Below are 25,125 nucleotides of genomic sequence, written 5' to 3'. Positions count from 1 at the left end.
TTAGACAATGCTTGTGCTGACTGCTTCAAAAATGAGATGAGCCTCTAACCACATCCTTCGTTGTTTGCTCCAGGAGATGAAAGCCCCAGTGTCTCCATGGTACTTGTGTCTTAGGCGAGTCTGTGTGAAAACAGTCCTTACAAACCTCTCAGCTGTGGGGTCCTGCCACATGAGTCTTCCAACTGCTCTCACTGCACAACCTATTGGTGGTACCCACATAGTCTGCTTCAAAGCCATGCTGCAAGAACATCCTTATGTGTGTCAGTTCCCTATGATACATTTCTCTGCAAATGCAAAATGGCAGAACTGAGGAGCATCAGAAGAGAAGAGAGAACCCTCTCTTCTACCCTACTAATTTCTTATTATACCTATGATATAAACTGGAGATTTCCTTATGAAACTGTGGGATATTTACTGGGCTGTTCCCACCATGTATGCCCATTTTGCAGGAAGGTAAGTATCTCCTGTATATGGACAGATCCTGAGAACTACAAATCTTCACTCTGTGCTCCAACCAGATTGGAGCCCTGCCCCATATTTACTTTTCTTCTTCCTTCCTTTCAAGCTGGAAAGCAGTGGGTTCTGCCCAGCTCTTAATTTTTGCTCATCCCAGTAAGGAAAACTGAATCAACACCAGAATTTTCATGCAAAAGAACTGAGAAGTGATCCTTAGCTAGAAGGTACCGCTACAGCAGACAGCAGGAGCCCCTGGAAGAAAGTGCTCCTTGGGAAGCAGTATGCCTTGAAGTACCTACTTGGCAAACACAGAAACAGCTGTCAACCATATCCTTAGACCCCATTTTAATTTCTGTGAAGAAATATACTTCATTCTGCCTACAGAATGTATAATAGGGAAGACAGGCAATTCATACTAGTATGATGTTTCTCATACAGCTCAGGAAATTCTTTATTTTATTCCTGCATTCTCATGCAATCTAACTTTGGCTGCAAAATTTCACAGCTTATTAGGGCTCATGTCAGTGAGAATTCTGTTGATGGCTACTAATCAGCAAGGAAAAGAGCGCTGAGTGAAACCACTGAATCTCAGTTCAGGAACAGATGTTATAAGGATACCTTGTCTATTGCTCATTAACACATCTGTAGTGTTTTTTTCCTCACCCTGGCCAGATTTCCAATGGAGTGGCAGTGACTTTCTGTTTTTCAGAGGTCTGTATCAGAGAGCAGAAGCAGGCTTTTCTGCAAGGGAAGGTCAGCCAGGAACTGCAGTTGACAGCAAGACAGGCATGAGGCAGGATCCTCAACAAGGGATATGGTACCATAGCACCTGAACAAGAAGAACAGAATAGGTCCAGTGACTGCAGCCAGGTTAATTCAGCAGTCCAGGCAATCCAAACAAGGTGATAGTGAAGGGTTATACTGCTGCAAGGTAATACAGACCTTAAACAGGCAGTCAAAGCCCAGTGAGAAGGGGAAGAAGTTGCAGAGCTTGTTGGTGTACTAAGAACCTAAAGGTCTGGACATCACTGAATTTAGGATTCCGGATAAACACCAGATAGATGACATCTGACAAAAAGAGCATATGTGTCAGTGTCATAAAGAGGATTGTGTGTTCAGACTGGTGTAAACAGGTAGCGCTCTGCAACTTGTTCCAGTTGCCAAGAATGACTCAGTTAACCACAGTTTGATTAACAGCAGCTTTTATTTCCCTAAATTCATCATTCTGGAGTGAATGAGAGAGTGGGCAGAACTACCGGCAATGGTCATACATAACCTGAAACAAAAAGACACTCAGCAGAGGAAACAGGAAGTCCTGTAATTCGCATCCTAAGGAAGATGGTCTTTCAAGATGGTCTTACAGTTCTCAAGCTTTGAATGAATAAGGAAACCCTGAGCAACACTTGCCTCAAAGACAGAGTGGGTATAAATTTTTACTCACAGAACTACCACTAGTCATAAACACCACTTCTGTTGATTTTACAGTGAGAGTACAATTGCTCCCAAGGAGATGGATGAGCTACAAATTTAAGGATTTTGTTTGCCTTTTTCTCTTCCAAAGTGAATCATAAAATGACCAATATTCTGCACTTTCACATCACTTTGTCAGGTGAGAAATAACCATTTTGCTTACTGTTCCGTCTGTACCACTGATGTCGGTCCCATAGTAAAACAAGACAATACCGATGATGACATCAGATGCGCAATCATCCTTCATATATGGTCACAGGCACAATTTTCAAATTTTATTGGAGGTTTTGGTTCTTTCAGATTTGAGATTAATCTGTTGATAATGTCTAAAAAGGTGAACACTATTGCTATTGGTTCCTTCACATAGATCATGCTAGCATGTGAACCTATATATTTCCTCCTTTGTAGTCATTTGTGAGACACAGAGAAGCCCATGCAGCGTTTGGTCTAAGCAGTGCCTAGCAGAAAGTGAAGTTTCATCTGTCCACAATCAGGATGGCAGCAAAAGGGCATCTTTCTACTCCAGTAGTGTGGCTGCTTTTCCTCTCCATCCAGGTCTCCCTTGGTAAGTACGTACTTTATTTCACATAAGGCAGTGAGACAGGAAAAGAATGTAAATTCAAAATAAATACATTGATATTTCATCAACCTGTAAGGCAAAGTGTCAAGAAGGTGCTTAAATATATTTGTGTCTTTGATGCAATCTCCTTGATGGTCCTGAGAGAAAGAAGGGTAAGCCATGTCTAATAGTTTTGTATTTTACTCAGACATCAGTGACTGGCCATTCTCATAGGAATTCAAGTCCAAGTTTAGTAAGCAGCTAAGCTGTAATGGAAACCAGCTGGGTATTCTTACTACTTTCTTGCCTCCCTTGTTGAGCTCTGTGTAGACAGAATGAATAACTCCAGATCTTTATTCAACACCTGTCAAAACGATGTTGCTGTGCTGTGTGTCCAGCAGAGTTTTGCTGGGGGACATACCGTCCCCCCAGTTGTTCTTGTATATCTGAAGTTTGTAGCTATTTGTCTCTCTGCTCTTCTAGAGCTGCATGTACATGTTTGAAGCTGATGATGACAGCCAGATTTTGGAATTCCCATTTTAGTCTCAATATACATGGAGGTGGCACTACGGCATTGTGACTGGTGGTCACATCCCCATATGATGAGAACAAGACTTCATGGTTGATAATTTGATGTAGCGTGGCCCTAGTCTTAATGGGTATCACCAGTTGTGTGGATGCAGTCACAGTTCAAGTGGATGGGAAGAGGAGGCACAGGCCTTTCTGTGCAAAGGAGCGTGAAGAATAATATTAAACAGCTGCATTTAGATATATTTGTAGCAATGTTTGAGTGTCAGCTAAGCAGTACTGTAGGAATGAGAGTGAGTTTTCTGGCAACTTCTTTTAATAACAGGGAATAGTACCAGAGTGACTCACTGGCCGATGCAGATAAGAGTAGCTTTACCCTGACACCATCATCAGCACCTACGATCCACGTCTCTGCTTTGGCAGTACTTGCACTCTCCGCGCTGCCACAGCCCCCTGCTGGTCCCCAGGGAGGGTGCAGCGTGCAGGCAGTGCGGGAGACACGGCCATCAGGGAGGGAGTGCGCAACCTGCAACAGAGGCAGCACGCTTGTGCTGAAAACCTCCACTTAGGCTCTGGGTACAGGGGTGCACGGCACATTCTCATCCTTGGCCTACGAGGGGAACCAGGTCTTCAGCTGGAGCAAGCCAAAATCTAACGCCTTCTTATCGAAGCATAACCTCACTCTGCAACTAGTAGCACTGAATCACTTGCAATCACAAACTGACATGCGGTGGCCCTCACTCCCTCCAGTTGCTGGCATCTGTTGTGGTTTAACACAAGTAGGCAGTGAAGCACCACACAGCCACATGCTCACTCCCCCCTGGTGGGATGGGTGTCACAGTCTGTTTGGATCTCTCAAATTTACAGGACAAAGTATTCCATGAATTAAACTTTATTTTAGGAGCTCATTAAGAAATACATTAAACAAACACAGGGCTCATTTCCCCTTTGCCCAGACTAGTCTGTCATGTGAATTCACTGATTCAGGTCATCAGGTTTCATAGCTTAATAGCCCATTATAATAACTCTTAATTTGTGCACTTATGAGAAAAAAAAAAATTAGTTACCTAACCAATGGTGAGAGTGCTCATCCTTCCACCTCCATCACGGTGTGGCAGTCCCTTGTATCACACCAGGAAGCACGAAAGCCTCAGCAGTCCAGCTGCTGTTGAATCTGCTTCAAAGTTTTTTTTGAGTAAGCTGATGTTTTTATATGTTCCAGCTTGGAAGTTTGGTCTATACCATTTCCATAAGTTAGCAGATTCTGAAGAAACTTCCAGACAAAGATGATAAGTGCAGAAGCAAGTACTCTGCAGGTGATAATGGCTGCATAATGGTCCTCTAGATCTTTCTGGCCACCTGTCCCACCTACGTGGTGCTCTCTCTTTGACCTAATGGCGCTGCCCCTAGCATACATCAGGCCTTAGCATGAGCTGGGTTAGCCAAAATCTGAGCAGGAGTTGAGTGAACAGATGAGAGAGAGATTTGGCAGGATAAAAGTAAGAAAACCCATGGTTTGATATAAAGATGGTTGAGTAGGTAAAGCAAAATCTGTTGCACAGAAGCAAAGCAAAATAAGGAATTCATTCACTACTTCCCATCGGCAAGCAGATATTCAGCCATCTCCAGGACAGCAGAGCTCCACCACACATAATGTTCACTTAGGAAGACAAATGTCGTAACTCCAAACATCCCCCTTTTTTCCTTTTTCCCTCAGCTTTTATTGCTAAGCACGATGCCATATAGTAAGGACTATCCCTTTGGTAAGTTGGGGTCAACTGTCCCAGCTGTGTTCCCTCCCAATTTTCTGTGCACTCCCAGACTACTCACTGGTGAGGCAGTGTGAGAAGCCAAAAAGGCCTTGACTCTGTGTAAGCACTGCTCAGGAATAACGAAAACAACCCTGTGTTATCAACGTTGTTTTCGGCACAAATCCAAAACATAGCCCCGTACAATCTATCATAAAGAAATTTAACTCTATCCCAGCCAAAAACAGGTACAGCACCAAAGACATGCTTCTGTGACCTGTGGTCCAGCTCCAGCTGCTGGCACTTGAAACTCCATACACACACATGCACACTGAATAGAGTCACCTCACCCCAGAAGACAGTTAGAAATAGATTTTAATAAGACACAAAAGACAGTGCTGATCGAGTGCAGGGCATAGCCAGACAAGCATATTGACCAACAGCCTGCTTACTCACCACTTTTCACAGAATCGCAGAATGGTTGAGGTTGGAAGGGACCTCTGGAGGTCATCTGGTCCAATCCCCCTGCTCAAGCAGGGCCACCTAGAGACAGTTGTTAGAACCATGTCCAGATGTCTTTTGAATATCTCCAAGGAAGCCAGCTCCACAACGTCCCTGGGTAACATGTTCCAGCGCTCAGTCATCCTCATGGTAAAAAAGTGTTTCCTGATGTTCAGATGGAAACTCCTGTGTTTCGGTTTGTGCCCCTTGACTCTGATCCTTTTATCCAATTACCCTTCTATTTTCCCACACTTACTCCTACCCAAACACCCTGCTGGGAGAGCCCTAGAAGGGGTTTTTAATTAAAACAGTGACTGGTTTTGATGGAATTTGGCAGAAGGTTTGGTGGGGTTTTTGTTTCAATGTTTGTTTTCACAAACAGCTACAGAAAATCATTGCCTACGTCAGTCCAGAATATTAACTCAATGTTCCATAATTCTGTGATTTTGTGTATGCGTTTTACTAAAGCAGATATGCACCTTCCTGCAAGTAAAGAATCTTTTCTATAAAAAGATATTCTAAAACTCTTGCCTTAAAGTTCCTGACTGGGACAAAAAACTTAAGACAATTCCTAAACCAGTCCACTTCTTTCATTTCATTTCATCTTAGGCTACATGCTTCAGTTTTTCCAGTGTTTACTGCATCTGTGTAAGATGCAGACTCAGACCTGTTCCCCTGTGTTTCTTGGGTCCTAGCAGGCCGTTGTGTAGCTTGGCTTCCTAAGAACTGCTTCAGTGTCCCACCATCATTCCTGCATTTGAATGTAATAAGTTTCTCCCTGTGTTTTCTAGCCATTAAGTCACTAAGCTACTGTATAATATTTGAAGCATCTATAGTAGCAGTCCAACACTGTAAAGCAAGAAACCAAGATGTGCATCTTACCTCTTCTGTCAGGCTTTTTATCAAGTACTCTATGATGACTGTAATGTTATTTTGTGAGTCCACAGGTAAAAGGACTGGGAAATGCATATCCATATTAAGGAAAGAGGCAGACCTCTGAGAATAGATGGAAAAGTGGGTTCTTTGGCATCAGCCCCACCCCAAGAGATGGTGGGGCATGAGGAACAACATGAAAACCTGTCTTCTGCTTATGCTGTTGCATCTCCTGAGATAGCTTGCCACCTCTAAGTGGTGATTCATTTCTCTCGTCACTAATAAGTGATTCACTTCTCTCGTCAGATACCCCTGACTAGGATGCCCTGTGGCTAGGGCAAGAGAGAAGGGGAAGAATAAAGAGTATTGGGACACTGAGTTGTAAGTAACAGTGCATCTGAGAGGAAGAAATTGAGTCAGACAAGAAATTGGTGCCCAGTGAACATTTTCAGCTGGACATCATCATGGCAGAGCAACAAAGAGAAAGGAGGAGTTTCTGTTAAAGCCTTTGTCAACCACAGAGCAGAAACATTATTCAGCCCTGATATGTCAGAAGATGAGAAAGCTCAGCTGCCATTAGAAATAACTTACACTTTATCTGTGCAGTTAGCTCAAAATAACACAACTCCCTGCAAACAAACTTTAAGTTAGACTATTTAGAAAGGTGAACCAAATAAGTCTGATTTAAGAGTATATTAAGAGCGATTAGAATCTCATTAACCATCTTCAACAGACAATCATGGTAAAGCACTGTCCGTTCCATAACCTTGCTCTGTCTCTGTGTATGAAGGTGCTGATGAATTGAGGCTGTCAAATGGAACTGGTCCCTGCTCTGGGAGAGTGGAAGTAAAACATGAGGAGCAGTGGGGAACTGTGTGTGATGGTGACTGGACCATAGAAGATGCTGAGGTTGTTTGTAAGCAATTACGATGCGGATCTGCTGTTCAGGCCCTTAATAGAGCTCCTTTTGGAGAAGGATCTGGACCAACATGGTTATATCGAGTTGATTGCCATGGTGATGAATCCACCCTCTGGAACTGCTCACATACAGGATGGGGTGTTTTTACCTGCCCTCATTACTTTGATACTGGCGTAATCTGCTCAGGTAAGAAGTAATCTAACCTTGTGTAATGGAAAAATTCTTTGAGGCTGATACCAAACTTTGTCCTAGCTGCATAAAGCCAAGTACTGCACAGAGGTAACACTCTCTTCGTGGCTTCCACTCAGTCAAAGCAAGTTGCACCAGCATTAAGTCTTCTGCTGACTACATGTGTATTTCTCCTTTGCCTGGGCACTGAAATGACATAGAATGGAAGTAGTCATAGTAAATTACATAGAACAGAAAAAGAAACAGTATTTCCTTCTGCCACAGCTCTCCCAGGCAACAGAAGAGCAGTATTAAACTCGTCTTTGACCAGGAATGGGGGCTAAAAAGGCAGGTGTAGATGGAGAAGCAAAAAAATGCTGTGTTATGCCATACAACTGCCCTTCTTTTCCAGACCTTCATGTAAGCTAAGACAGGACAGTCTGCAACAGCAAACAAATCCAATGTCTGTTTGTCTGCCTTCCTCTGTAAGACATGCTTGGTTTTGCTCTTTGGATAAAGTACCATCACAAGAGGTTTTTCCTTCCCAGCTTCAGGACTTTACATTTGTCCTTTTTGATTTTTATAAGGTTCTTCTCTCCTCATTAATCCTACCTGTTCAGGTCCCTCCAAATGGCAGGTCTGACCTTGGGTTATCTCCCCTCACCCCTCAAATTTATAAGAGTGCACTCCATCACCTCCTCCAGGTTGTTGGTAAAGATGCTGAACAGAACAGGTCCCAGACAAGACCCAACAAGAGGTATTCCACTTGTTGCCAGCCTCAAGGTAGAGTGCAACCCACTAACCACTACTCTCTGAGTCTGACCATCCAATCAGCTTTTTAACCATGTAGTTGTCCACCCACTCAGACTGTAACATCCTAAACTGGACACAATAATACTGTGCAAGACAGTGTCAAAGGCCTTGCTAAATGTGAGGTAAGTACAGGCACTGGTGTCCCCTCATCCACAAATCCAGTCACTTTTATCAGAGAAAGTAATAGGGTCACACAGGCATGATTCACCCTTGGTAAATCCATGCTGACTCTTCCCGTTCACTTTCTTGTGCCCAGCAATGTGTTCCAGGCAGACTCACTCCATGTTTTTCCCACACACCAAAGTGAGGCTGAAAATCCTGTAGATCTCCAGACTGTCTCTTTAGCCTTTTCTGAAGATGGGTGCAACACTTCCTCCTTCCTCTTTCCAAGGCATTTCAGCATCCTATTCATTTGAATAATGAAGTCTCAAGGACACACACTAGTAAACGGCTATTTATTTATTTATTTATTTGGGGATTGCTACTTCTCAAGCATTTGGCAAATGTTCAAATCTTCCTGCCTTCTGTAGCTTCCCAAGGATTTAGTATTTTCACATACTAAGAAATAAGAATTCCCACACACCATTTTCTCTCTTGTCAGTGGCATACAGGAATTGCTACAATGGTTATTTAAAAGTGTCAGTGGTCCTCAGAGAAGTGACATGTGTCTTGCCCATAAAGGTATGGGAGTTATTAAATTACATCAGTACAACCAACCCTTGATGCTGGATTTCTTGGCGTGTTCTTCCAGGTTTCTCTGGGCTGCGTCTGACTGGAGGGGACACTGCCTGCTCAGGAGATCTGAAAGTAAAGCAAGACGAAACTTGGGCTACAGTCTGTTTTTCACACATTGATTTCAAAACTGCCTCTGTTATATGTAATGAGTTAGGCTGTGGCCAGGCTGTGGATATCTTGAGAGGAACTCACTTTGGAGACAGACATGAACTGATCTGGCAAGAAGAGTTTCGCTGTGTAGGGAATGAGACTCACCTTGCACACTGTCCCAGGATGCTGCACCATAGTAAGACATGCTCTCATGATGCCACTGTTGTATGTTCAGGTGAGACTTTGGACAGATGGATGTAATTAACATGTGTCCTATATGTCTTCTTTCCGTCAGCCCACAGTTCAGACCCTCTGTATATTTCTGTGGTCCTCAGGGTTCTTGGGTGCTTCCCCTCTCAGGCCTTGAGCCATCCAGGGAAAGCCAGGAAATAATAGAGAGCAGCCCCACAATCTCTCATTCACTCTACTGAGAGTCTGCATTTAACATAGGCTGTTCTAACCACTTCATTTCTGCACCAGGGATGCAGATCTCAAAATTTCTTTTATGTAATTTCTGTATGTAATCTCTGTAATTTCTTTTATGCTACTAGAGGTATGCACTCAATAATGCTGAGGATTCCTTCCATGTCTTTCCCATATACATAAAAGGATACAAATTTAAGTTATTTAAGAAAATAAAAAGTTGTCAGAGACCTAGATGACTTTAGTTGTGACTGTCAAGTAACATTATTTAAGAACTGCATACAGTCATGGCTGCTGAGGGCTCTAAATACAGCTGATTTATGGCAATCCACTGGATTAGACCTAGCAAACACAACTTTTTTCCCTAGGGCACAAATCAAAAGGGGTAAACTAAACATGGGGCAGAGCTGCTGGCAATACCCTGTCACAAAACAAGCCTGAAAAGGGCTGCAGTTCATGTCCACTTCCCAAAGGGCTGCAGGCTGTTTCAAGACTGCCTTGGACACTGTCCCACTGGCCATGGCGATGTGGAGTGCTGGCTGGGGAGCTATGGCAGCCAAACAGCCTAGTTTGTATCAGTAACTGACAGGTCTTGGCTCTTGCCACCATCTTCCAAGAGTCACAGCTCAGACTGGAAATCCAGGTCTCATTAAGGGAAGTATGATGCAAGGACCAGGCAAGGGTAAGAAGTAACAGTGTGAGAAGAAAGAAGGACTGCTTGGGGCTGGCAGGAGGACACCACAGTGCTACCCATGCTGCCCTTAAATTATTGCAAATATGCTGATGGTCATGGCCTGTTGTGTTCAGAGCCTTACGCTGTGGCATGGATGAAAGTTAAGAATTACACACTGCAGTTGCTGCTTACTAGGTAATGTGAGATGACCAGCAACTGAGAGAGTGCTACTAGTAGCTCCTACTCTGAGTTTCTCACAGGCTCCAAATGCAAGGCAACGCTGGAACTGCCTCTGCAAGAAAACATGTTGCAAGGTAGCAGCAGTACTGTGGAGGGAGGAGAGAGCAGAGCAGAGGAGAGACTGAACTTAAAGAGTCAAAAGACTTTTAGTCACATAGTGCAGGCTACAGCATGGACAATACAGACTTTTTTTTTTCAGAGCTGGCCTATTAGCATCCTGATCTAACATGCTTCCCAGTAACAGGAGACATAGTGAGTGCTAGTTCCTTGCAGCTAATTCCTCACAGCTAGATCTCTCTTAAAATTTTCAATGCAATAGCACAAAAAAAACCCACAAAACTGCTAAGTTTCTTTATTCTTCCTGCAGGGTATGGTGGGTACAGACTAGCAAATGGCAGTACCACATGTTCAGGGAGAGTAGAGCTTCTTCATGGAGGCACATGGGGAACCCTGTGTGACTACCTGTGGGATTTACCAGCTGCCAATGCCCTCTGCCAGCAGCTGGACTGTGGAGTTGCCCTACTGATACCAGATGGACTGTCCTTCGGGAAAGGAAATGGATCTGTCTGGAACGGTACATTCAGCTGCAAGAACAATGGCTCAAGCCTGAGAGACTGTCCTGTGAGTGTGCTAGGTCATGATAAATGCCCTGCTGGAAAAGACGCTCGTGTGGTATGTTCAGGTGAGAAGCAGAAACGTCTAGGAGGAGAACTCAAAAACTCCTTTGAGAAAAAATATAGACCCAAAATCCAGAGGGTGTCTATGGAGCCAAGTTCTGTCTTTTGTCTGCTGCTACAGGCATTTCCAGGAGCTGAGGCTGCACTTCACCACAACGCTGCTCTCTGCAAAATGCTACTAGTGTCAGGGAACAGCAAGAACAGGGCTGCTCCACAAGGTAGGATGACCTGTGGGCAGAGGGTGAGGACAACACAAGCAGTGTCCTTACCCACCAGGGTACAATTCAAAGCATCTGCACAGAGGCCAGAGGGAGGTACTGATAAGAAGGTCTGTGGACAGTCGCAGACAAGGCAAAGTAATCAATCAGATGTAGGGTCCAACTGGAGAGTAGCCAGGAGTAGCAGGAGACAAGACTGGAGACAGTTACACCAGTCACATAGTTGCGACAAGGACTGAAGGACTGAGGCCTTGGACCAGTAGCCCGAGGGCGCATAACTGGAGGCCGTAGGTGAGGCTGGTCAGAACAATTAAGGTCTATTGGTTCACTCAGAGCCTGGAACCTAGTGCCCTGAGTTTAAAAATTGCATAGGGGACCAGATCCTGATTTCTAGTAATTTTTTTCTCAGTGAAATAGGGTGGAATGAATTCTAGTTATGCATATGGAAGCTCCAGTGGCCCAGTGGAGTTGTTTTTACTACTGAATGCTAAGGAAAACTCTTTCCCATTTCCCAGTCACTTTCATGTCATGCCCATGAGCAGTTACAAACATAACATCTCAGGACTCATTTTCTCTTATATTCAGGGTGCCCAGGAAGCAGGTTGGTGAATGGCACCACATGCTCTGGCAGAGTAGAGATCCGCCATGGAGACACATGGGGAAGACTCTGCCGCTCCCACTGGAGTTTGCAAGCCGCCAGTGTTCTCTGTCATCAGCTGAACTGTGGCTATGCAAAGTCAATCCAGACAGGAGACCGTTTTGTGGACGGGAATGGGCCTGTATGGAGAGATGCTTTTCACTGCGAAGGGACAGAGTCCTGCCTGTGGGATTGTGCTCAAGTGACTTTGGGCAATCCAGCCTGTTCAGCCAGAGAAGCAGCCACTGTTATTTGCTCAGGTAAGTCAGGAGTGGCCTTTTATGGGCCCTGCAACTTCAGACCAATGCTGTGTTGGTGATCCCACTCTGCCAAGCAAGTCTGGTATGTCAGCCTGTCTTTAATGCCCTTTCCTTTCCCCACCCCTCCAACCTTGCTTTCAGCATAGAAACTTCATTTAGTAGAGGGATTCACTTTGTTTAGATGTGGCCAACTCCTCACAGGATCTAGCCTTTGAGCTGGGGAAGCCTTTCTCGCTTCAAATTGGAGACCATGGTGCATGAAAGCAAACAAAGCCTTAACAGAGGCTGTCTCCTTAACCAGTGGTGGGAGTTATTTTTTTTACAGCATAGAAAATTGTCTTCCATCTCTGTCCTGCATGTTATTTCTACCACAGTTAGACAGTAGATGTTATTCAATACATTTTCCAACTCTCTTGAGCCCAGGTCTTGCTGAATCACTCAGACTGTCAGGTGGTGAGAGCCGCTGTGATGGGCGAGTTGAGATCTCACTCCATGGCATGTGGAGCAGAGTCCTGGATGATGATTGGGACATTAAGGATGCTCACGTGGTATGCAGACAGCTCCAGTGTGGAATTGCCAAGAAAGCCTATTACCTTCCAAGGTCTGAGCGAGGCATAGGTGTTATTGGCTTAAGAAGTGTCCAGTGTACTGGAAATGAGACTCAGCTGATGCTCTGTAAGACTTGCCATTCTCAGACAGTACCAAATGAAGTTGCTGAAGACGTTGGTGTGATTTGCTCAGGTGAGTTACTGTGCAAAAGGTACAGAATGCTTCCTAGGTTGCCTCTAGCCCACCTTGTGCTGTGGTCTCACCAGATCTTAAAGAGGCATGGGTCTGAGCTTGTGATAAGCACTTGTTTCTATACTCTAAGGGACAAATTATAGTTAAGGAAGCAAGTGTAATTTAGGTAATGCTTTCTTCATCTGAATTTTTAAAAAGAATTTATCTCACAGAATCAAAAAGAAAGAATAGAATACAGAGCCATAAGAACACTAATTTGGCCATGACTGCCACACATTCTGACTATCACTTGGGAATTAAATAGGTTTCATTTTGTGACATTTCTATATTTATAGATACCTGCTGCCTTTCTAAAGTAAATTAGAACTGTTTCTACTCTTATTTTGTAACTCATCTGTAACAGAAACTGTCTCTTGTCTCTATCTAACGAAATGAGTTTAGACAGAAAACAGCTTCTCTGGCTTTCTAAGATAAGGTGATCTCTGCATAGACTTAGTATGAATAGACACTCCTTCTTGTTTGCAACATCTCACAAGAATTATTCAAACATTTACCTGATGCAGGAGTAGGCCTTTCCCCTTTTGTGGTTTTAGCATCACAGAAGTTCTGCCCAAGAAATCATAACAGAAGAACTGGAATATAACAAGACATGATGTCTTAGAAGTGTTTTAAGCATATAGCCATTACGCTGACCTGTGCATTATCATTATATTGCATGTTGACAGCTGGATTTTCTTCCTGCAGGTAGCAGACAGATCAGGCTGGTGAATGGATCAAGGCGCTGTGCTGGGAGAGTAGAGCTTTATCATGATGGCATTTGGGGCACCATCTGTGATGATAACTGGGATCTATCAGACGCTAATATTGTTTGCAAACAGCTGGGATGTGGACATGCCATCAGGGCATTTGTCTCTGCTCATTATGGTGAAGGCTCAGGACAGATCTGGCTGGATGATGTGAACTGCACTGGGGCTGAACCTGATCTCTGGACATGTCCCTCTAGGGCATGGGGCCAGCACAACTGCCAACATAAAGAAGATGCTGGAGTGCTGTGCTCAGGTGTGTTTGGAAAATCCTTTTTTGAGCCTGTGGGTTGAAGGGGGAGGGTTACATGAAAGGGAAGCAGAGAATAGTGGAGACTTGCTTGGACAGCCTCTTGCTCTCTTGACTACAAGCGTAGTTTGTCAGCACATCCCCTTGGTCCCACCAAGATGCAAAGAGTCTACAAAAGTCCTAATTTTGTAATTTGTAGTTTGGGTAAATTGGAGGGTTTCTGTAAAGATTTCCACAGCCAGGGGCTGTGGGTGTTCCTTGTGTGGGAGGAGGTCATCAACGTGCCTGTTATAGTCAGTTACAACTAGCTCTGAAACCAATGGAAACAACTCACTGTGCACCAAAGCATCAACCAATCAGAGGAGCATATGGTGGCTCTGCTCATGCATATTTAAGACAGAGTGGCAGCTGCAAGCGAGAGGAGAAATGAAGAAGTGGGAAAAGACACTGATGGGGACATAGCTGGAGACCAGTTTCCATGCCAGAGGGGGTATGCCTCTGAGAGGGTTGTGGCCTGTGGATAAGCTACAGTGGAACAGATACACTTCTGAAGGGACTGCAGCCTGTGGACGGCAGTTGGTCAGCCACATTGGACCAAGTACAAACCCTGCAGCATTTGGAGAGCCCACAATGGAGCAAATACAACCCCTGAAGGGACTGCAGCCTGTGGAGCATCCATGCTAGAGTAGAGGAAGATTAATAAGAAGCAAGGAGCAGCAGAAAAAGCCACAACGTCCTGCACTGCTACCCTCACTGAAGTAACTGGGAGGGAAAACAAAGTAGGTTAGGACTAATAGAGTGGATCAAAGGTGTTTCCCTACGTGTTTGTTTAATTGTTAGTGGTTTGGTTTTTTTTCCTCATTACCCAAAGCACTAAGTAAGATTATGTTAAATGCAAAAAATAAAAGTAAGTTAAATTTCCCAAGTGGAAACAGTTTTGCCTGTGATAGCAGGCAGTAGATGTGGGACACGCTTTGGCAACACTAGTACCTGGCATGCCTTGGGACTGGAACAATTGTAGTGACTTTGAAGTTCCACAGAAACTTTGATTCTGATATTGGAAATTTGTCTTGTGGCATCGTGTAAAAGGTACACCCATTGTCGGGGGGAAGGGAGGGCACAGGGAATGGTACAAACTCTGTGTAAGAGGTGGGAAATGGAGAGTGTGAAGGACCTTGTTGGAGGGGAAGGTGACTGGGAGGAACTCCAGTGGCCTGGATCCTGGATATTTTTGTGTAAGAATATCAGCCCAGGAGATGCAAAGGGGTTATGTTGCCTATGAAACCCCAAGAGAGTGATGTGTTGCTTTGCTGTGGGGTATACCAGAGCCTACCATGTGCTCACAGCAAGGCTTCAAGAGGCACTGGGACAGCTTAGCAGAGCTGGGGAATCTGGTTGATGATATCTGTCAGAGTAATGGTCTGGTAAAGTGGTGTTACGTAGTGCTCAGCGCAAAAGGAAGGATTCTGCTCAGAAGTCAGCAGCTAGTAGCACTGAAATGGTCAAATTGCAAGCTTCGGGCTGCTTGTGGGAGCATCTACAGCTTAGATTGACTGACCTGGAAGGGGACTTGGGAGGGGAAACTAGAAGCTTATGATGAATTAAAAAATTAGTCCTTTCAGGCAGCCCTAGTTACAGTAATTAAGAAGCTCTACACAAAAATGTATGCTGCTCCCCAGACCGTGACCGCTCAATGGGTCTTTACTCTGAGTGTAAATGAATGAAGAAATGTGGAGAAACTTACAGTCACTGCTCCAGGTAGAGGCCTCCACAGTGGCTATGGCATTGCTGGAACACCAGAGCAGAAGAGATACATCTGAAAGCTTCGGACATCAGGACTTCGGGGATTTTGGAGCACAAGCCACTTGTAAAAACTGTACTGCAATTGTGCAGTACAGGAGGGCTTTGGGATCAGTTCATGGAGAGGTATGTTGAGCAGTGTCTAATCATACTGATGCTACAAACAAAATTACCCTCTTAAAGGACTGGGAAGAAGGGGGTAATCAACTGCTGGAGTGTGGTTACAGGCAAAGGGAGAGGGACCCTTGAAAAGCTTGTGATCACTAATGGCAGGGCTTGAAATCTCCAACGGCTAGACACAGTTACTAATGCCCCTCTGGTACCACCTGGTGGGATGCCCTGTTGATCAAGGGGTGACCTTTGTATACCATTCTGCCAGAAGAAGAGTGCAAGCTTAGCAGCGCAGATGAGGGTAGTACTGAGGATCCAGCAGTATGGTCAACCTCAGGAAAACATAAGAAGAAAGAATGAGAATCCTGCAAGTCCTCCTCCTACGCACTGAGACTTAAGGATGTATCTGAAAGAAAAGGGAGACAATATGAGACACTGGGAGGAAAAGCCCTTCATAGACCTAGCATTATGAGCCCAGGAGAGAGGTGAGAGCTTATTTAAGCCATACCCTTCTGCTAACCCCATTTCTGGACAACATACTGCTCTGACAACTGTTTTGAACTTACTGTATCAGGGAGTCTCTCCCCTGGCCTGGCAGTGGAAGTTAACCAAAGTTATTAGACTGTCCAGGTAAGGCAGCCAGGCAGCCTTGCCTCAGCAATGTCGTGCACTAATGATAGCAGTACTCAGTGCACCTTATTGTCCTCCCTGTGTAGCAGTGATAAGCAAATAGTTCTTGGAGTAACTGGAGGAGAAAAATGCCCAGCTCTGGAGGAAGGGAACCTACGCTTGAATAGGCAAGTTTAGTACACCTTAGTTGCTGCCACTGGCCCTACTGCCCCTGTCATCCTTGACATTGACTTTCTTGACCACCGGAGATGGATGGATGAGACAGAAAGGCTTTGGATTTTTTTGAATAGGCAGTGTGGATTGCACAGGTGAGAAGCAGCTACGGAATTCAGCAGGACTCTCTCCAAACATTCCTGAATTTGCTTAAATAGACCCAGGTGTCAGTCCCTTGGCAATCCAAGTGATTTGCTGAAAGCAGTATCAAACTGACCAAGGGCCCACCGATAAAATCCCCAAAATATTTGTTTCCCTGGAAAAACAAGGGATGGTCTTAGACACAGTCACCTTACAACAGTCCTGTTTGACGTGTATGAAGGTCTGCTGGCGAATGATGGTTTACAATAGACTTCAGAGCTATGAACAAAGTCACACCCCCATTAGCTGTTATAGTTCCAGACATGTTGCAACTCTTGTATGAGCTAGAACCTAAAGAATATACCTGGTATGCTATAACTGATACTGCAGACGCTTTTTTTCCAATCCCACTGGTCAGAGAAGCAAGACCTCCGTTTGCCTTCACCTGGAGTAGTGTGCAGTACATGTGGAAACAGCTGTCCCAAAGGTGGAAATAGATAGCCCTTGCTACCTGCCATGGCATTATCCACCAAAATTTAAAGTAACACAATTCCAAAGAACTTTCATCTACCTTGATGATGTGTTAATTGGAGGAACAACTCCAGAAGTACTAAGTAAAGGGCTATAAGTGATCATTACCTTTCTCAGTGCTGGATTTGCTATTAAGCACTCCAAAGTAAAAAGGCTCCCTCAAGATATACAGGTTTTAGGCATGCAAAATGGATGCAGATACATGCCAGCTGATCAAATTGCTTGGATAAGCACCATGGACCTCCACATATTGTGGAGAACCTGGGCTTTCTTGGGCATTACTGGATTTTGATGTATGAACATCCCTGGTGACAGCCAATTGACCAAACCCACTTATCAAGTGACCTGAAATAAGCCTCATTTTGAGTAAGAAGAGGAACAGCAGCAAGCTTTGGAGCTGATCAGCAGGATACAGTAAATGCCATGGCATTCGGACCAATATGGGTTCGTAGCAATGTAAAAAACTTGTTATATACACCTGCAGGAAAGAAAAGCATCATATAGCGTTTGTGGCAATGAGCATCTCAAGAGATGAGAGACACCGTTGGTGCTTTGGTGTCAGGGCCACAAAGGAGCAGAAAATAACTACTCCCCTCTAGAGCAAGACGTCCCTAGCTGCATATGTAGAGGGTGTCTGAGTGCCACTGAAGTGAGTGCAGAGCAGTCACTGTGGCTATGCCCTAGACTAGCTGTCCTGAATTTTACATTCAAGGATTCAAAACCACTGAGGGAAAAGCAACTACAACTACATGGCTACTGGCCCTTTGTCAATCTGCACATATTGGTTCAAGCTCCAGGCCAGGATTAGTTGAATTTACTAAGTCAATGGCCAGCAATCAATAGAATGAGGAAGACCAAACACCTTTGGCTGTTGAAGCCTTAGCGTATGAGTAATTAAGTACTGAAAATAAACAACAGTTTGTCTACTGATGGATCCTGTAAAAGCACAGAAGAAAACAGGAGGTGGGAATCCTTGGAACACAGAGGTGTATGGCTTTTGTCATACCAAAAGTATGACTTCTGGTTTAAGTGTTTGTCACTTTTAGAGTGGCTTCCTCTGGCACTTTCATATTCAAAGTGATGGATAGGATTATTAGCAGGTTCTGGATTTCACTCATCACAGCCAAGTTCCTAGCAAAATCAGGCCCCTCTAATTCCATTTTTATGTCTTCACTTCTAGAGTTCCTGGATCTGAAGCTGGTGGATGGCAATGACTGTGCTGGGCGGCTAGAAGTTTTCTACAATGGGACATGGGGGAGCATTTGCTCCAATCGTATGTCTCAGCTTGCTGCAATAACCGTATGCAAACACCTGAACTGCGGGGATGGTGGGGAAATTGGAAGACACTTCAAATATGGCAGAGGTTCTGGGCCCACATGGCTGGACCACATTGAGTGCACTGAGCAGCATAGCTCTCTCTGGCAATGTCAGTCAGACCCCTGGAATCCTCAGTCATGTGACAACCGAGCAGAGGAGACCCATATTTCTTGCACAGGTAATTAGAAATGCATCTTTACAGGACTGTCCAGACATATACAGAAACCTATGCATGCATACTTGGACACTGTAGTGTTCATGTTCTTTTGTTATCTGTATCTATATTATTATTATCTATATTACATATAGATAATATGATTATATATACTATTTTATATATTACATATATAATATATTCTTTCTAGTTTCAAGCAAATGGCACAAGCATTCTTCTTTGTCTATATCCTTGAGTGAATTAAAATTACATGAGTGTCACCAAGTGCAGTTACCCAGTGGAAATCCCAGGGAAGTCCCTGATAGGATGGTGCCATCGCATATTTTTTTTAAAAAATCTATGATACACAGTCAGTCTGTGAGATCAGACCTCTCAAGAAGTCTAGAGGCATGTATGTGTTTCTGCATATATGGAGGTATATCAGCACATATCTGCATGTACACAGGTGCATGCACATAGCCACGGATAAGTATGAATTAGTTAATTTCTAAAGGTCCATTTCTAATGCCTGTTCTTATGACAGTATTTCATACCTGTGAGTTCCCACTGTAATATAAATTAATTCTCGGTGACATTCAGATCTCCTGAAAGGGATTGCAGCAGCCTCACACAAGAAGAAAGCACATTCATCAGGAAGATTATTTAATTCACAGCAATAGCCAGTGATCCACCGAGTACTAAACAGGCCATATATATATTACAGCAAAAAATTAACCTGATTATTAATTTTCAGGCGTTTTATACTCCTTCACTCTTTTCAGATAATACTCAAATTATTTACTTCAGTATTTAAATTCTGCAGGAAGAAAAGAGGCAACATCTCCAGCCACATACGCTGAGTGTCCAAATTCTACAAGTTGTTCAGGTACCTCTGCCTCTTTGTTTCTCCTTATTGGTCCCTACGGACCTTCCTGCTATTTCAGCAATAAAGAAGGTTTCTGTGTTTTGCAGACAGGGAGAAGTTACGAGTCATAGGAGGAGAGGATGAATGTTCAGGCAGAGTGGAGATTTGGCACCAAGGTTCTTGGGGAACAGTCTGTGATGATTCCTGGGACATGGCAGATGCTAATGTTGTATGCAGGCAGCTGGGTTGTGGATCTGCTGTGTCTGCTCTGAGTGAAGCTGCCTTCGGGGAAGGGACTGGTCCAATCTGGTTGGAGAAGGTGCACTGTAAAGGAACAGAGCTGTCTCTTTGGGACTGTCCTGCCAAGCCCTTGTTTGGCAAAAACTGTGATCATAAGGAAGATGCTGCTGTGCATTGCTCAGGTTAGTGACTGATCCTTTGGTTATTACACAGATCTGGGAAGGAGGTGGATAGAGGAACATTACGTTGGCTGTACATGCCAGTGACTAGCCCCTTCATAATTTTGACTGCAAGAACCTCACACATGATGTGAAGATGTTACCCCTATTTTTCACACTTGCCTCTTCCTTAATCTGGAATCACCTTCCTTTTGCAGGTGTGACAGAAACAACAGCATCACCCACTAGAGCAGGTAAAACATTCCTTCTTCCCCCTTTCTTTCTCCCATCAAATGAGGATTTAATGTCCCTGACACTGCATAGCAGGTAAATCAGCAGTATATTCCAGCTCATCAGAAAGCATCTCCTGCAGCTTTTTGTAAAGGAGAGCCAAGTGGTACTATCCCCTGCTGCTGAATTCTAGCTGCTTGAGTACAACTGGGCAGCAAGGTGACTTGCCTCACCCTGACAGCATGGGCACAGCAGGAGGCTAAAGAGGGGCAGCCCTTTGGGTCGTTTGATTCTCCACCTGTTGCTTCTTCATTTCCATTCAGATCCTCCCCGCCACCCTGTACCAGACACTATGAGAATTTCAACACCTGTCATCCTCTGCATTATCCTGGGGGCCCTTCTATGCCTGGTCCTTGCCATTCTTGCTGGACAGATACGAAGGGCCAGGGCACAGCAGAGAGGTGGGTCCTTCAGGACTGGTATGAAATTCCTCCTTGACATGGCTGGCAAGTGTTTAGTTGGCTGAGGAGGCTGGGTGACTGAGATGAATGGCATGTGCTGCCACAATGAGATTTTCACTTACCATCTAGCAGTGAAAGAGCTCAGCAGTGCTTATCCTCAGTCAGCACCTCTCAGTGACTTTCTGGGTACCAACCAGGCGATGTAGTCTCCTTTAGGTCACTTCTCCTTTTCATGACCCCAGCCTGGGTATGAGCAGAGACTATTTGAGTGATCACTGCCTTTCACTTTCAGGCTCCAGACTATCCTATGACCCCTCCTCTGAGGCTGTCTATGAAGAGATCGACTATAACCTGATGAGGGAAAAGCAGGATATGGCTGGCCTCTCAGGTTTGTGTGTCTTGCTCTTGTCAAAGGAAAATTCCTCCTAGTGGCCCAGATCCCAGTCTGATACTTTGCAGATCCCAAATCTACTGGGAAACTGAAAATTCCTAGATTCCTAGATGAAGAGTGGAGTTTCCAGCCCATTGGACTCTGCCAATTCCTCTCCTTTGGACAATTCGTTTTGTATTGGTCAAACAAACAAACAAACATACAAACAAACAAAAGAAGGCTGTCACTGCAATTATTTAAAGCAGGAACAAATACAGGAATAATTTTTATCTCCCTCCCAGTAACTATGTGTCTCTGTAGGCTGCCTCTTGTCAACTGCTCATCTCCCTTTGTGGCTTGCCTCCATCATGAGCCATGAGAGGTGTTATGGGGCCCCTGAGGGATTCTTGGTTATTCCTCTGTAAGCCCTTTACCTTGCAGAAATAATACTGACCGCCCAAGAATCTGCTTAATTTGGGTGTTATTACAGTAGCCTACTCTTTTCCACATGATGCAGTCTTAGCAGCTAAGGAGAGTTTAATCTGATATCACACTGTTTCACATTTGCCTAGGTTCTTATACAGAGAGTTCAAAAACAAAGGCACAGTTTTATAGCGGGGACGGTGATGAAGAAAATGGTCCTGGAGATACTCAAGGTAATGGAAGCTGGGGATCCTACAAAGAAAGAGACCCAAAATCAGGGTAGCTTTTAATTTCCTAAGCATTATTGGTGATTAAAAATTTTTTCTTGCTGCACTTCATGTCCACTAACAATGTTTTGATGTGAACCAAAAACTTCTGTTTGACTCTTGTGGCGGAAGAACGTCATACAATCTAGTATACAAATGCTAGTCTTTTCTCCTATATGAGAAGCCGATAGTAAATGTTTGCTGGTAGTGTTGCACACTGCACAAAAAATGACAACTGCTTCTCCCAGAAATTGCAACCATAACAGCATGTAAGCTGTTGCTTCATTTCTGAGATAAATGGGGGAAACTAAGACAGAGGAAGAACATACTCCAAATAAGGACACTGGCATACCATTGGAGTTGATTAGGGAATTTTAATCTGAGTGACCTGAAGAAAATGCAGTTTGCCAGATGTGGAGGTTTTTTTATTTGAAAAAGCTGAGGGAGAGCAAGTGTTTGCAGGAGAGTTGCATTTTCCTGGAGCTGATCAAAAAGCCCTCTTAGCTATTGCCTGGCCTCAGAGAAATCAACTGCCAAAGGTACAAGCAGGTTTGGACCTCAGCTGCCCATACCCTTGACTCTCTGCTGTGCTATGTCTTCAATTCTATTTTCTATTGTTTTTTTTTTATTTTAAGGGGGTTTTGTTATTTAAAATTAAACTAAAATATTTTCTTTTCCTTACTTGCTTTGAAATGCTTATCAAGAAGGCAATTAATCCAAATAAGCACTCTTCTTATTCAGTTTGGATATTGAGTGGAAAGTGAAATAGCAGTGCTTTGATAGGCTTTTAATTTTATATATGCATTATTTTCATGTATATATGTATATATATATGTATGTGTATATATATATGTATATATATATATGTATATGTATGTATATACTATAAACTAATATCCTCTGAGGGATGGCTTCCAGTTAAGTACAGACTACAGAGCTAGCTGCCCCTCAGTAATCAGAGAGCTGGCTACTCACAGAACCAAGTTTGATGGATGGACTATTCAGTGAATAAGGAATTGGCTGCATGGCTACATCCAAAGAGTGGCAGTCAATGGCTCAATGTCCAAATAGAGATCAGTAACAAGTCGTCTCCCTCAGGGGTCCATACTGGGGCTGGTACTGTTCAATATCTTTATTAATGACATAGCTAGTGGGATCAAGTGCACCCTCAGCAAGTTTGCAGACAATACCAAGCTGAGTGTTGCTCTTGATAGCTTGAGGGAAGGGATGCCATTCAGAGGGATCTTGAGAGGATTGAGAAATGGGCAAATATGAACCTCACTTCATGAAGTTCAAGGTCCTGCACCTGGTTTGGGGCAATCACCAGGATCAGTACAGGCTGGAGCATGCATAGATTGAGAGCAGCCCTGTGGAGAAGGACGTGGGGATACTGGTGGGTGACAAATTGGACATGAGCTAGCAATGTGTGCTCACATCCCAGAAAGACAACTGTATCGTGGGCTGCATAAAAAGAAACATGGCTGGCAGGTCAAGGAGGTGATTCTGCCCCTCTGCTCCATGCTGGTGATACCCCACCTGGAGTACTGCATCCAGCTCTGGGGTCCTTAGTACAGGAAAGACATGGACCTGTTAGAGTGGGTCCAGAGAAGGGACACAGAAATTATTAGAGGGATAGAACACCTCTCCTATGAAGAAAGGCTGAGAGAGTTGGAGTTGTTCAGCTTAGAGAAGAGAAGCAGAACTGCAGATATTTTTCTCCAAAGGTTTGGCCTAAGTACATAAGCCACGTGTCCATAGGCAAATGGCCAAGCGTGGCTATTTAGCAAGACCATTTTAAATAAATTTAACAGAAAGTGATTAAAGCAAAGAAAAGACAAGGAAGCAAGTGCTAGACAGAGATAAACAGGGAGTAATTTGTAATTGCGCAATTATGAAATGCAACAGGGAGGCTTACTCTGAAATAAACCCTGTCACTAACTGCATCCTTCTCCAGATCTTCTTCCCCCTCCTGTCCCTCATCCATGTTGATTTATGCTTTCTACTTGTTACAGCAATGTATAACAATTATTGGAGCTATATCATTGCTGTCTGGAATACCTTGCTGTCCTCAGGAACATTCTTGGTTTCTTATCATTCATTATCATCATGATAATGTCAGTATTACAGGGCCTTATCGCTGGATCATCAGCTACTTCTCTCTCAAGTGGAAGATCTCTCCCTGTTATAGTTAATAACTGTACTGTTCCAGAGGTCTCTCCACTGCCTGGAAATACCCTGGAAGATGGTTATGATGATGTGACAGAAGCTCCTGGACCTAAAGATGCTTCTCTTTCTGAGCAGAATGAACAGGAAATCATTGGAATCCCTGAAGAAAGTGACAGAAACAAGGATTCACTGACAGGTGAGGCCAGAAGAGCAGTGCTGTTAGTTTTCATAATTTATGAACTGAGTACTGAACTCAGGGAAAATCAAGGTGGAGGGTACCTCAAGAGACCAGCTAGATTCTACCTAACCACTGTCAGGAAGGCACACTACCTGCCTACACACAGAGTGTAGGTTAGATGTTTGTTATTCTGTTCTTACAGCCACTCAGTAGCAGTTTTTCCATAACCTCTGCAGGTAATCTATACCCATGCTGTGTTTTCCTTAGAGCTATAAATTTTTGCCTGTGGCCTAAGTCTTCATGCATGTAAATTAAAATTGTTATTTCTTACTATAATGACTGTAGGGCTAGAGGAGTTGCATTCGCCTTTTTAACAGCCTTTTAAGTACTTGAAGTCTGTTAACATATCTCCTCTCAGTTCTGTTTTGTATTTTGTTTCTCTAGACTGCAGTAACCTAAATTAGTCAATTTTCTACTGAGGTCTTGTTGACTAGACCTCTGCTTATTATGTATGTCTCCACACAGGCTGTAGGTCCGTATCTTCCAAACAGTGTTTCAAAATCAAAATTTTGCAGTATTTCTGTACAGCATGATACTAAGACCTTACTAGTGTTAGATAGAGCAGAAGGACCACTTCATATGTCTTACAGGATATCCTTCTTTTTATGCATGCCAGTGTGACGTCTCCCTTTTTTGCAACAGCATGACACTCCTGACAGTTTTCAATGTCTGGCCTGATGCAACTCCAAATCCTGCTCTGTAAAAGACCACATACCACTAGACACTGATCTTTCTAGTTATGCAGTTGATTGTTTCTCCCTTCATCTGTAGTCTTGTAAGTGTCCTTATTAGATTTCATTCTATTTTCATCAAAACTTTGCCAAGACCATTTGAATTCTAATATAGTATGGTATAATCTGGAAAATGTAATAAGAACATAATAAAAACTTAATAAAAATACTTAGTTGTATGTAGGGCTGTCAAAGAATCTCACCTGGTCCAGTGAGCTACACTAAGAATACCACTTTTGACTGAATTTGTACCCAGTCTACAAAGGTTTGAGTTAGACCATATTTCTGTAGTTTACTTATAAAAATATCATATGAAGTAAGGGACAATTTGCTCTACTCCTTTATAAAAGCACTTTT

General features: G+C 43.7%; 2 protein-coding genes across 2 annotated transcripts in view; both read left to right on the top strand.

Moving 5' to 3' along the window:
- The window catches only part of LOC142064168 (ephrin type-B receptor 5), a 315,634-nt gene that overhangs the window by 242,303 nt on the left and 48,206 nt on the right, over positions 1-25,125 (top strand). The gene's annotated exons all lie outside the window — the stretch shown is intronic.
- Positions 1,651-24,150, top strand: LOC142051993 (antigen WC1.1-like). The gene is made up of 15 exons (XM_075081856.1): positions 1,651-2,491; positions 6,926-7,240; positions 8,787-9,095; positions 10,564-10,878; positions 11,677-11,988; positions 12,412-12,729; positions 13,474-13,788; positions 18,329-18,643; positions 19,443-19,505; positions 19,592-19,906; positions 20,101-20,136; positions 20,437-20,578; positions 20,874-20,962; positions 21,517-21,600; positions 23,843-24,150. The coding sequence occupies exons 1-15, from the start codon at positions 2,422-2,424 to the stop codon at positions 24,148-24,150; spliced, it is 3,306 nt and encodes a 1,101-aa protein (XP_074937957.1). The 5' UTR covers positions 1,651-2,421.

The sequence above is a fragment of the Phalacrocorax aristotelis genome, chromosome 1 (genome assembly GCF_949628215.1).
Source record: "Phalacrocorax aristotelis chromosome 1, bGulAri2.1, whole genome shotgun sequence".
In the NCBI taxonomy this organism is placed as follows: Eukaryota; Metazoa; Chordata; class Aves; order Suliformes; family Phalacrocoracidae; genus Phalacrocorax; species Phalacrocorax aristotelis.
Note: the sequence above shows the minus strand (reverse complement) of the source record. Positions and strands in the feature narration are given on the sequence as shown.

What these genes read in the sequence shown, in the direction of transcription:
- LOC142051993 (XM_075081856.1), top strand. Translation starts at nt 2,422, where the DNA reads ATGGCAGCAAAAGGGCATCTTTCTACTCCAGTAGTGTGGCTGCTTTTC. An exon ending in AGGGCACAGCAGAGAGGTGG is followed by an intron (nt 20,579 to 20,873) that starts GTCCTTCAGGAC and finishes TTCAGGCTCCAG; the next exon opens with ACTATCCTATGACCCCTCCT. An exon ending in TGGTCCTGGAGATACTCAAG is followed by an intron (nt 21,601 to 23,842) that starts GTAATGGAAGCT and finishes GTACTGTTCCAG; the next exon opens with AGGTCTCTCCACTGCCTGGA.